This window comes from Zea mays, chromosome 4 (genome assembly GCF_902167145.1).
Source record: "Zea mays cultivar B73 chromosome 4, Zm-B73-REFERENCE-NAM-5.0, whole genome shotgun sequence".
In the NCBI taxonomy this organism is placed as follows: Eukaryota; Viridiplantae; Streptophyta; class Magnoliopsida; order Poales; family Poaceae; genus Zea; species Zea mays.
Window position 1 is genome coordinate 201,737,940 of NC_050099.1, and position 13,523 is coordinate 201,751,462.

The following is a 13,523-nucleotide window of genomic DNA, read 5'->3' on the forward strand; positions in this document are numbered from 1 at the left end:
AGTGACCCAAGTGATTAAGGAGAAGCCTCGATCGATTTGTGTGACCGTTTGAGAGAGGGAAAGGGTTGCAATAGACCCGGCCTTTGTGGCCTCCTCAACGGGGACTAGGTTCTTTGGAACCGAACCTCGGTAAAAAAATCACTGTGTTCACTTGTTGATTTTCACTTGATTTGTTTTCCCTCTTTCCTCTGTCTAAAAGTTCCCTTGCTCATATTTATTTGAGTTTGCTCCCAAAGTTATCCGCATTTATCAAGCAACTCATAGCAAGGAGAACTATCTTCCGCACTCCGATTTAATTCTAACACTAACCCCAACCATAGTGCGTGTTCAAAGTTTATAATTTTCATGTTTCGCCTATTCACCCCCCCTCTAGGCGACTTTTAATTCATGAGAATAAGAGTTCATAGCGACAATATATGTTATTCATTCGTTTATTCATATATTTATTTCATGATATACATATGAACATTAACATAATTTATATTACATTGATACCTTTGGCTTGTTCGAAGGTGTTGACGCGAGAGTAATTACAATCCATCGTGAAAAGTACAGGGGTACTGTTCATCTATTTATATGCAATCGTAAGGGTTCGTATGTCATTACATTTATGCCCTCAACAATTACATACAGAGTTTACAAAATGTCACAAGAGTAACATCGTCATTTGTATCTAGTAACTTGAGTGACACCTTCTCCTTGGATCGTCTCATTGTTTCATCGTGACAAAGCATGTTTGATGAGGCGTGCTTCGTTGTACTTCCTTTTCGTTATTCTGAAGCCACGTTGTCTACCCGTTTCACCGTGATGAAGCTTATCAGGCAAAGCTTGCTTCGCTTCTCTTGTGTTGTACTGAAACTTTTCTAATGATGAAGCTCCTGTAATATTCAGTAGTATGAAGAAAGCAAATGGTTAGTCGTGTTTTTGAGGACCTTCGGAAGAGGAAGCCCCCCAACAACATAGGGCTCGTGACGACGGGAGGAGCCACATTTCATACGATCGCACCGTGAGACTGTTCTGAGGTACCCACACGCACTGTCACGGAGACATCAGCAGCATACTCGCTACAGGGACCCATATGGCAAATGAATAGGACGGAACGTCATACCAAGGGTACGGAACGCACGACCCTACAAACGACGTCATGAGGACCACACCACCCAGAGGCAGCATGCTAAGCTCCCTTCCAGTAGAATACGAGTTCCTACTGTAAAGTCCTCTCTTGTGTTATAAAATGGCAGGGCAACCTTCTTTCTACGCACAAGCACACAAGCTGTAACAAGTTCTACTGCAATTCCACGATCAACACTACATTGGACTAGGGCCCCGACCTGAACCAGTATAACCTCGTGTCCCAAGTTCATCGTTCAAGTCTCAGCGACTGACCATTCAGAGCGAGTCTGCGCTAGCACCCCCTGCCAAACACAAATCTCATTGTCCCCTGGTTTCTGAAACCATGACAGGTGGCGCACCGGACACGCACCATTCACGGTCTGATGCACCACCCGACAGAGCAATTTTTGCAGGATTTTTCCAAGGGCTCTTTTGGTTGTTGGGGGCTATGAATACCCTCAACCAAAACATTGAAGACACACGACCCTCCCAACCTATACACATTAAGTGCAACATCTCCAAGCATTCAAAGCCATTTTCGCGCCGCATTTGATCGATTTATGTTTTGAGAGAAATAGCGGTTTGTGCATTTGAGAGTTGCGATATCTTATGATCATTTGAGCTTTGATTGTTTCTCACTCTCTCCCACATTCTCTTTGTTGTAACCTAAAGCAAGAGGCTTTGATTCTTTGTGTGGAGGCTCTCACAGGACTTGTCCCCAAGATTGAGAAGAAAGCTCAACTGGTCTCTATGACCGTTTGAGAGAGGGATATGGTTTAAAGAGACCCATCCTTGGTGGACTCCTCAACAGGGAGTAGGTTCCTTGGAACCGAACCTCGGGAAACAGATCGTTGTGTCTTTGCATTGATTACTATTTGTGGTTTTCTTCTTCCTCTCCTCTCTCTCTAGTTCTCTTGCTTGCAATCGTTTTGAGTTGTTTCCCAAAATTATCCACATTTATTTAGCAAATCATAGCAAGAAGAACTTTTCTTTCGCACTCCGATTTCATTAATACTCGTTCTAATGCTAACTTCGAGAAAAGTTTGTAAACTTCAGGTTTCGTCTATTCACCCCCTCTAGACGACTTTCACTTATAGCTCACTCGGTCGCTCGTACTTGCTAGCGGAGAGCTACTATATGAGAGTGTTGCACTACTCTAGCATGTCGTGTTGGGTTTGGGTGACTCACGGTCCATGTATATGTGGGCGAGAAGTAGGTGAGAGAAACAAAACTAATTCATTCGTCCCAAAATATAATTTGTTTTAAACTAATCATACATTCATTAAGTAATATTAGTCATATGGTCGTGCATTGCTACGACTTTTATATATGCTATAGGATAAATTCTGTTTTAATAAAGTACAAAATATACGTTTTCTATTGATTAAGTGCTTGTGAATGTGGAGCCAACAACTAAGATTCAAACACTCACTTATACATAATTTTAACTTATTTTTTTACGTAAACTCTTATATTATAATAGTAGAGAAGAGATTATATAAGTGTGGGTTGATTCTAAAGAAATGTAGGGTTTTTTAAAAAATATTGTTGCAGGACGACTGTTTAAAACGGGTGCTTAGTAAATATATGAATGCTTTAAAATGGGCATAGAAGAGATTAGAAACGAAATTAGGAAAGGGTAAGAGAAGAAAAAGGAAGGAGATTAGACGTACACGACAAAGAGACGAAGACAGTGTGGAGGGGAGGCAGGGTAGCCCCCGCGGCGCCGCTCCGCTCGAAATCCCCAAAAAGGCAAGATCAAATCAAATCAGATCTCTCCACCCCCAGCCCATCCATGGCGATCGTGTACGCCCTGGTCGCGCGGGGCACGGTGGTGCTGGCCGAGTTCGCCGCCGTCTCGGGCAACGCCGGCGCCGTGGCCCGTCGGATCCTCGAGAAGCTGCCGCCCGACGCCGAGTCCAGGCTGTGCTTCGCGCAGGACCGGTACATCTTCCACGTCCTCCGATCCGACGCCGCCGGCATCACCTTCCTCTGTATGGCCAACGACACCTTCGGAAGTAACTACCCTTCGTTCCTCTCAATTCGTTCGTTCGCTCGCTCGCTTGCTCGCATACATAAGATTTTTAGCTGCTACTGATTGCTAGTACTCCAGTTGGCTGATGTTCTGCGTTCCTTGATGAGTTATGGATTTCACTGCTGCCGTGCCTCCCCTGGTTGGGCCTCCGGTGCTTGCTGAACAATACAACTCATCTGTTCTGTCCCTTTTCGTGATGCAGGAAGGATCCCCTTTCTCTACCTGGAGGACATCCAAATGAGGTTCATGAAAAACTACGGCAGAGTCGCCCACTCTGCGCTGGCTTACGCCATGAACGATGAGTTCTCCAGAGTGCTCCATCAGCAAATGGAGTTCTTCTCCAGCAACCCAAGCGCCGACACACTCAACCGTCTCCGTGGAGAAGTCAGCGAGGCAAGCACCTTCCCTTCCCATCAAACCGAGTAAATGTCTGTTCCGTCTCTCTGGTACGATATCCAACTCTAACTCCGTACTGCAGATACACACCGTCATGGTCGACAACATAGAGAAAATTCTTGACAGAGGCGATCGCATCTCGCTCCTTGTCGACAAGACATCCACCATGCAAGACAGCGCCTTTCACTTCCGCAAGCAATCCAAGAGGCTCCGTAGAGCTCTTTGGATGAAGAATGCCAAGCTTCTGTGAGTGCTGTTTCTCTTCCTTCTATGAATATCGAAGACATTATATATAGGTCGATCATTTATTGGTCATCTAATTTACTTCACACAGCTTAGCTGTTCCCTCCTGGCTTTTTTTTTTGTACCAGTGTTGTAGGAACCTTCAGCATCCATAACCTAGAGTACCAGTGCTGATCCCCCGCCCACCATTTCAAAAACATGAAGAAAAAAAAAGATGCTGCATTTTGTACTGCTTCCATGATATTTGCATTTTGACCATATCTCCACATTCATTTTCTTCTCGGCAATTTTCTGGTGATGTCCAGAGAAAAAAAAAAGAAATATTATCTAGTGATGTCTATTTCGCATCCAAATCTACTTCTATTGCCGTGGGGGGTTAAAATAGCAGTGATGGTGACTAACTTGTAAGGGCGTGTTTGGCAGCAAAGTTTTTAGATACTACCGTTTTGAAATACTATGGTTTAGATTTGGTCATGGTAAAAATACTAAAACCACGACAAAACCAAAGTTTTTTTAAAAAAACAAATACCAAGGTATGTTTGGAAGTGAAGGAAATACACCATTACAGCATGCATAGCCCGTCATCTATCGCTAAATCACAGATACAGTAGAACAGAACTACGGCGTGGGGTGGGCGGGAGCCGGCCATGTGTGAAGAAACATAAGAAAACTGAGGTGTTGAGTGGAGTTTCCAAAACTCCAAAAATACTACAGTTTTAGATAGATCATGATATTTGAAACCGTGTTTTATTAGTAGCACCCAAACACCTTTTGGCTTCAAATACCACCACAGTATCATCAAATACTATATAGCATTGCTTCAAAACAGTAAAAATACTACACTTCCAAACAGGCCCTAAATTGTGTATACAGTCCGGTATCGGCCAGGAACTGTATAACTTGGCTCAGTATCGTGGTTGAAAAGATCTATAATTCCGGTTCTTGCCTAAACCAATAGCAATGGTTAACTGCAGGTGCTGCTAGCTCCTGTTTAGTTGCTTTCCTGAAAAAAATTTGTATAAAAGAATTGCTGTATCTTTTTGTGTATTGTGGCCTGGCTGCTTGCAATATACTACTAATTAATTCTTACGGTAACTGTGGTTTTTTTTTATTTTTTGCAGAGTTGTGTTGACAGTTGTCATAGTAGTGCTGCTCTACTTGATCATTTCTGCTTTCTGTGGAGGCCTTTCCTTGTCATCATGCAGATCATGAGTAACACACCAGATGGCTTTGCCCCTCCCTTAAATGGAGGGTAGAACACCATGGAATGATGCCTGCTGTGTTGAGCACCGGAGCTTCCGGAGGCAAAAAAAAAAGGAGATCGATGGATACCACTGTGGTTTCCAGTAACTTGGATCAGTTTGTACAGTGGACGAGTGGAGTTGGCCGTTGCTGTTTTTGATGTCGCCATGGTTGTGGGTGAACTCAAACCTTAAATCGTGGTGTGCTTAGCATCTTTCTTGGCGTGTCAAACTGTCGTTGTGACTTGTGAGGGATGGGACTAGTGAGTTGGGTTTTGTAGAGTTACTTGGTTATCAATGTGCAGACATATATGTATGCCGCGATGAGTGTTAGTACATGCCTACTATGGTTATCGGTGTACGAAAGTGTCTTAGCTGCTGTTGTTTGAGACTGCCATGGATGGATGTGGTTGTGTTTTGAAGGAGCTGCCCTTGTGGCCATGTGATGAATAAAAGCACGTAAAGCAAGCAGACTAGCAGAGGGTTACGATGTGCAGCAGTTAGGAGGAGCAGGTCCGGCGACGGCGAGGCAGATGAAACAACTCCTCTGTTCCTCCCTCTCCATCTTGTTGCTAGTAGTATATATATTTGGTTGCTCTTGCATTGCAGCAAGCAGTACTTGATCTGACTGAGGCACCCATTTCCCCAAGCCACAAAAGAGACGAGCATGACAAGCGAATCCGCCACCGCCACCGTGATCCAGATGGACGACGGCAGGGCCCCGGTTGTTGCAGCGCCGGCACCAGCACAAGCACTGGGAGCGGCGCCGCGCAAGACGACCACCGGTCTCCCGTTCCTGCTGCGCTCGGGCGCCAAGGGGTTCCGGTGCTGCCTGGCCGTGGTGGACTTGCTGCTGAGGTTGGCCGCCTTGGGCACCACGCTGGCGGCTGCCATCTCCACGGGCACCGCCGACGAGAGGCTGTCCGTGTTCACCACCACCTTCCAGTTCCACGCGAGGTTCGACGACTTCCCGGCCTTCACCTCCCTCCTGGTGGCCAACGCCGTCGCCGCGGGGTACTTGGTGCTGTCGCTGCCCTTCTCCGTGGTGGGCATCGTCCGGCCCAGTAAGGCGGCGACGGGCGTGGGGCTGCTGCTGCTGCTTGTCTGCGACGTGGTGGTCATGGCGCTGCTCACGGCGTCCGGCGCCGCTGCCGCGGCCATCGTGTACGTGGCGCACTCAGGCAACCGGCGCGCCAACTGGGTGCCCATCTGCATGCAGTTCCACGGCTTCTGCCAGCGCACCAGCGGCTCCGTCGTCGCCACCTTCCTCGCCGTGCTCATCTTCGTCGTGCTCGTCCTCATGGCCGCATGCGCCATCAGACGCAGGCCCAGCTAGGAACCATCCGTAATTTCCATCAGAGCATCGCTCTGTCCTACACTACACTACACTAGACGTGTTAGTGTTTCATTACATTGCTTCCTGCTTGTTGCTGAACCAAAAGCATGTCCACCTGCTTGCTGAACCAAATGCCTGTTCATCCGCTGCACCAAATGGACTGCAAAGACGACTAAAAGCAAGTCCACACACACGAGAAAAGAATTTCACCAGTCCACCCGAATAATTAAGCCAAAACTGTAACCAAAATACAGCTAAATTACATTCGAAGTTCCTCGCACATAAAAAAAATGGGAACAAATTGAAGGCCACTCACATTTGGACGGAGCGGGGGAAGGAACAGTAAAATTTTGCAAGTACAAGTCTATGTGCTGTGGGAAGCTAGCTTGCCTGTCATCCTCATGTCTATCTCTTCTTCTAGAACACAAAACACAACCTAGCCTATGCCCCCTTGAGTTTGCGTGACGGAGGCCGCCGGAATATGTTAATGAGGTCGTCGACACCCTGCCCAACAAAGTCACATGTACTTCTTTCTCAGTCACGGGAAAGCAAGCTGTATCCAAAGTAAACCAGGCAAAGAAATGGTCCATACCCGTGTACTGATTACTAGGAAACAGAAGAGAACGATCAGGTAGGAACCCAGCACCAGAAGGAACAGCAGATCAAAGGTAACACTTGCAACCTGAGTAATTTCGATCCGATAGTGTCTCAAAAGCACAACTTAAACATGAACAAAATGCCCATAGGCTTGTGGTCACCCAGACGTACCTGGTACACATTTAGAGTCGCTTTAGTTGTATCATAGAAAGTGAACATGCCTTCAAGCGCATCACTTTGAACATGCACATCAGACGTGTGCTCGGACAGTTCCTGCACCAGAACACCACCAATGTCATGTCTCGCCACAAAACGACAGAGATATGAGATCGCCGAAATCATCCGTCCAAAACCTTTTTCAGCGCTGCTATGAAGGGATCATTCTTCTGTAGAAAAGGTGCGACTCGTGGTGTCCGTGACAAAAGATCCAACCAGGACCGGACGTAGCGAGGATTGATGGCTAAGCTGCTATTCTCTGCAAAAACATCGATATTCCTCCCTCTCAATCCATAGATGTGTCTCTGTAAGAAGGACAAGAGGCAGCCAGTAGATTTAGTTTTCAAGCATCATTTTTATAGCAGCAGTATGATGCCACAATCAAACAACAAATCGTGCACTGTAAACCGTTTTAGTATAGACGAAACTGAGCTTCTTGGCCCCTTGACCCACAACATAAAACCAACCCACCGGCACTAACTGAGAGAAGCAAATGATTTAACTTACCGCAAGACTCTCAGAAACTAATCTGACAGTTCGGATTACTGACTCAACATCTGTAGATTCTCTGCCAAAACAGGGGGGGGGGAACATATAAGCGTTAAAATAGATTGGAGTGACTGCACCCAAAATGACTCAGGATGCATTGGAAGTGACTTCACCTAGTGTCATGAAGACCACCAGTGCTTTCCAAAAATTCAGGAGGGGTAGACATTTCTGAAAGAGTAAGTGCGGTCACTCTAAACCTCGAGAACTGTTCGTGTTCCCATGCTACCTGCAAGTTTGCAAACATGACACCTGGTGAGACAGACACAAACAGTAAAGAGCAACAGGAGTAAAGAACCCAGCTAGGCACATATACTTAATGTATAGGTATAGTCCACATACTTGATGTATAGGTTTAGTTCATATACTTGGTGTCTACTAGGAGACTTTGAGGTATACAAACAGAATACCAATGTCGTCATTCTACACAGATGACTATTGTATGTGTATATATATATTCAAAAAGGGTGTTGCCATCTAATGCCTATTGAATATGTTTTGTTTGTTCAAATGTTCCTGATTGGAACTGAAATCAATGTGGGGGTATATTTAATCCATGAAACATCAAGTACGTACTCTAGGATTTGAGACATTAATCTTCTTGTGCTTGATTCCAACTGAAACACCCATTTCTTTAGAGACATCCGAAAATTCCTGAAAGCAAATAAATTCACAGATATCAATATGACTATCATTACCCAGATAACAAGGGTTAAGGACCAACAAGCTTCAAATGATTAACATACTTCAAAGATTTGCTTGATATAGGGATTTTCTGGAGGCTTTGATACATGCATCCAGAGGTCATTGCTCCAGGAACCAACACTGTTCAAGCAAATTGCATAGTCAATGCTCTCGCGTACACGCTGATCAAAACCTCTTAGCCACTGCATCGTTGATTAAAAAACAGCTGTAAGTTGCTTACACAGATGACACAAAGAAGGACCTAGTTGCTAAATCGCACAAATGGGTACTTACCTTGCTAGTTCCATTGTAATTGTAGGGTCCACCAGATGTTAACCCAAAGAGAATATTGTACTTGCCCCTTGTCTTAGGATTTGAATACAAACGTGAAAATAGTCTTGCAATCTCTAGAAGAGCCACAACTCCACTTCCATTGCTGTCGCTTCCCAGAGAAAGTGCCTGAGAAAATCCACGTTATCGGAGACATCTACAAGAACATTAGAGAACATTACGGAACACTTTTTGGATAAACATACAGGTGCAGCACCGAAGGTGTCATAGTTTGCAACTATGGCAATAGTCGGAAGCTGTTCACTATCACCCTCTCCTTTCAATCCAGGTAACCATCCCTGCAACTCAAAAGATTCAGTTTCAGTGTGTTCAGATTTCCAAAAGGAACAAGGGAAATAGTTTTGTTTTGATAGCAAAACATAAGTTTGGAACATTCACTTATAGGCCTCTATGTTTATTTAGCTGCTTCAGAAGGGGAAACCCCACAATGTTAATTTAAGGAAATAAAGCACATTTTAACTGAAAGTAAATTGATTTTATAAGAAAGGCTACCTGGATATTAGAAATGGTCGGAGATGACACTTTTCTAGGCTCTGCTGAGGACACCACAAGTTTGTAACTACAAGTTGAAACAAAAAAATATCAGAAGAAAATACTGAGACTGACAGTTCCAAATTTTCCACATTGTAGTTGGGTTAGAGCTCTAAGTGCAAAAAGGCTGGCCAGTTTAAAATATGCACATTTTCTCATGAGTATTACCCTCCTGTTGTTGCAGAGGCTGGTTGGCCTGAAGAGGCAATTTTATGGATATCTGCCAGCAGGTTACCAAAATTGTCGTCATCCAAAGCAAAGTACACTGGATACTGCATGAAGCAATGGACACAGTTTAGCCAAGACGTTGTATGACACAGAAAACTGGATTAATCAAGCAATTAGGGAATAGGAGTAGATTATCTCAGGATCTTGAATGCAAAAAATTCTTAGAGAATTAATTGATGAAGATATTTTTCTACAGATTAGTGAATTTGGATGCATCTTAGCTTTGTGGAATCGATTTATTTCTTGTGATATATGTTTATACCGGCGAAGCTATGTAACATATTTGCTGAGCCATTACAAAAAAAGGTGAAGGATGTCCAGAATGACTAGTGTGATAGATGAGTTAAACTGAGCTATTTGCTTAGATTAAAGAGAAAACTATGGCTTACTGGAACTTGTTCGTGCACAAGCAACTTCTCCAGCTCAGTCAGTACACCTTTGACTTGACCCTTGTCATCCGCACTATCCTTATCACCCTGGTTTGTCGGGAGCAAAATGAGCAATCCCCCCAGCTGTTTTTTCTCCACCAGGTACTCTGAGAAGGCATCATAAGAGTTTTCAGCAACAGAGCCAGGTGGTCGTACCAGTGCTTTAAGATTTGGCAGCAGTAGAAATATCATTCACAGTTCATCTTTGATGATCATTATCTTATAAGGTGAAATGGGCACATCAGATTTGGAAACAGTGAGTAGCAACTAATAAGGCAGATCGCAACCAAAGGAAGCAAAAGTGAAGAGCTAAAGCACAGAGCGTAAGTGCCTAACTGCCTACGCCGCTGGGCGTGATCCAGCCTGAAAAGTAGCAGCATGAAGCGACATGTATATAGTTAAAACTAGTAGTGAACAAAAGCTAGTGTAGACAATTGCGAATCCAAAGAGGAGGTGGTAGCCGCAATCCATCCGACAGAGATGACATAATAGCAGCTAGGAAAAGTGTGTGTGGAGGGGAGGCAGGAAGACTGGAAGAGATCTACTGTACTTACTATTGTAGGAAGCTACTAGTCCATAATACTAGTAATTAAGAAGGTGTAGCGGTAAGAGGGAAGACTAGAGTGAACTGACCTCTGAGGAAGGAGAGCGGAAGGTCGAGGAGCGGCGCGACGAGGGCGGAGCGGGAGAGGTCTGCGCCGGCAGGGAGCGGGAGCACCGCGGCGTGGTGATTGAGGACCGCGGCGCGGGAGCCGAGCGGGGCGCCGGCGAGGTCGTACTGGATGAGGCGGTAGACGCTGACGGCGGCGGCGGCGTCGCCGAGCTCGACGCAGGCGAGGAAGACGAAGGCCACGGCGAGAGCGGAGGAGATGGACGCCAGCAGCTCGCCGGAGGGAGACATGGCTCCCGGCTCCCTTAGATGGCTGGCGGCGGGATCGAGGCAGGGCAGATGCGGGAGGGAGACGAGGTGGGAGATGCAGATGCAGATGTCGCCGCCGCTGCCCTGCCGCGCCCGCACAGCCTGGGTTGCAGCCCCTGCCCGATACGATTGATTTTAATTAAACTCCCCAAACCCATTTACTCTACCAATTACCAAAACTGTTGGCTTTGCATTGCATACTCTCAAAATATTTTGATTTTTAGGGACTAGTTTTTAGTTTTTTATTTTATTTTAGTCTTTAAATAATCGAATACGTAAACTTTTAGTCTTATAGTTAAAATTTTCAAATATATATTGTCTTGGCTCTCATAGTTTGCTTTAAAATATTGTTGGTGTTGAGGTCGAAATGACCCTAGATCATAAATCAGCTAAGTGCTAGCATAACTAAGACCGTACACGGTTTATTATAGGAAGCAACTACAAGATAAGAAAACTGATTTAAAGATCAATTAGGTCTCGTTTGTTTGGTTGGAATTCAATTTTATTTTAATAATTATAATTTAGATAAAACTAATTAAATTTATATATTTATATATGTAATATATTTGTATATTATCCTAAATCATATGAGAGAGATATTTATATATTACATTTATGTTATAGCGAAGCAAGTACAAGAATGTGACATCGGGAAAATAACATATAAATCTATAGAATCAATTTTTATCTCTCACCCATGAATTTGAGATAGGCTTATATGATAACCTTGTTAAGTGGTGGAATGTCACATTCTACAAAAATAGCCTATTCTGTTAGTAAGGTTCTAAGTCCTCAAAATGAAATGAAACAAACGGGACCTTAGACTAATTTAGAACCTGCCCATCGCCGTAAAATCTCAAAAACACCTTTCAGGAAGATCTATTTGCGGATGTGAATGCACGTCTGAGGTTATCCTTAGATCAACAAAACAATTTAGAGCGTTGTCGGATCTCACAAAAAGATGGGACGAACATCAAGGGATTGGAAAAGGAAGATAAAATTACGTAATAGATGTACAAAAATACAATGAGTTGTTGAATCCTTAGGGCCACAATGAGTTGTTGAATCCTTTAGGGCCAGTTCCGTTAGAGGTGGATTGAGGGGATTAGAGTGAATTAAATCTTCTCCTATTCAAATTTAAATAGGGGAGGATTTAATCTCCTTCAATCTCACTCAATCCACCCTTAACCGAATAAGGCATTAATGGGTACAGAGGGTGTGGTCTTATCCCATTAAAAGATGAGTCTAAGTCATGTTCTCCATATTGCCTAAACCCATAATAGATCCAAAGTTGATTTGGAAATAAATCAACTCGAAGTAGACATAAAATCATCTTAGGTGATTGTCATTGTCCAAAGAAAGTCATAGTGCCCCACCCACACACACATGCTGGCAAAATGCACTCTAGAACAAGACGAATACAAAGAAAACTCATTTCAGTGTCAGCCTAGCAATTACGAGGCCAAGCATCAGAGCGACTAGGATCTAAGGCCCTATAAGTCAAGGGGCTTACATAGGGCCCCGACACTCCACAAGACGCCCTTGATATAGAGCAGTCCATGCTACACAACTTTGATACCATGTGCACCCTCAACCAGGTCGCCCACATGTAGCGCTGAGTGATTAAGAAAAGTGTTGGGAGAATGACCCCCAGTCCCTAGACCCGCTAGTCAAAGAGTGCGTTGAGGAAAGGCGCCACTAATCGTTGGGGTCGTTAGTCAGTCGGAGAGGCAGGTGCGTCAACCCTAGAAGGACCTGCCCTCGATCGAACCCCGTGGCACCGAGCCTAACAAGAGAGGCCGAGAGTGTCGGAAGGGAACCACTCTAGTGGATCCCCGTGCTCGGCACCAGAATGACCCACCATAAATGACTGGTCGTATTAACCACGCCTGCCATCAAACCGCAGCGTGGGCGCTGGTCCGCTTCCCACTCATGACCTACAGACCCCTCGGTCCGTATAGCGCTCATAACCTACGAGCCCCAGACTACGACGCATTAATGGCTCACGCGTCCCTTGACCTGCGAACTAGGCCTGAGTGCGCAGACCTCCCGTAGGGCACTACACGATAGGCCATGCCGAGCCCCAGGCTACAGAAGCCAGGGTCGGTGTAGCCAGAATGATGACGCCTGGGACCATCGCCACCCCCCCCCCGTCATTCTCCACAATAAATACGAGACATCTATGTAGCCTGAAAGTCGCCTAGAGGGGGTGGATAGGCGAAACATGTAAATTATAAACTTTGAACACGAACTTCACCTGAGGTTAGGATTATAAACAAATTATAATGAATACGGAGTGCAGAAGAGAGTTCTTCTTGCTATGAGTTTCTCAATCAATGCGGATGACTTTGGGAGATAACTCAAAAGATTATTAGCAAGAGAACTTAGAGAGAGGGGAGAGGAAGAATCAAATCGTAAGGTGAAGATCAACACATATGAACACAATGATTTGTTTCTCGAGGTTCGGTTCCAATGAACCTACTCCCTGTTGAGGAGGCCACGAAGGTCGGGTCTTTTTCAACCCTTTCCCTCTCTCAATCGATCACTTAGACCGGTTGAGTGCTTCTTCTTTATCTCAAGGATCACTAAGATCCCGCAAGGACCACCACACACTTAGGTGTCTCTTGCTAGCTTTACAAGTCACTAGAGAGTTTAGAAG

The 13,523-nt window shown here is 44.8% G+C and overlaps 2 protein-coding genes across 2 annotated transcripts; one reads left to right on the plus strand and one right to left on the minus strand.

Moving 5' to 3' along the window:
- The first annotated feature begins 2,725 nt into the window (after positions 1–2,725).
- LOC100283494 (vesicle-associated membrane protein 714) lies at positions 2,726–5,535 on the plus strand. Its single transcript, NM_001156394.2, has 4 exons — positions 2,726–3,131; positions 3,351–3,541; positions 3,627–3,790; positions 4,909–5,535. The coding sequence occupies exons 1-4, from the start codon at positions 2,909–2,911 to the stop codon at positions 4,997–4,999; spliced, it is 669 nt and encodes a 222-aa protein (NP_001149866.2). The 5' UTR covers positions 2,726–2,908; the 3' UTR covers positions 5,000–5,535.
- Positions 5,536–6,478: 943 nt separating this feature from the next.
- On the minus strand, positions 6,479–10,995 carry LOC100280679 (nicalin). Its single transcript, NM_001153598.2, has 14 exons — positions 10,579–10,995; positions 9,907–10,052; positions 9,458–9,561; positions 9,251–9,317; positions 8,944–9,036; positions 8,702–8,866; positions 8,470–8,610; positions 8,300–8,377; positions 7,840–7,952; positions 7,685–7,745; positions 7,315–7,482; positions 7,133–7,234; positions 6,957–7,046; positions 6,479–6,868 (listed from the first exon to the last, which is right to left on the minus strand). Exons 1-14 carry the CDS (start codon positions 10,844–10,846, stop codon positions 6,806–6,808), a joined length of 1,659 nt encoding a protein of 552 aa, NP_001147070.1. The 5' UTR covers positions 10,847–10,995; the 3' UTR covers positions 6,479–6,805.
- Positions 10,996–13,523: the final 2,528 nt, after the last annotated feature.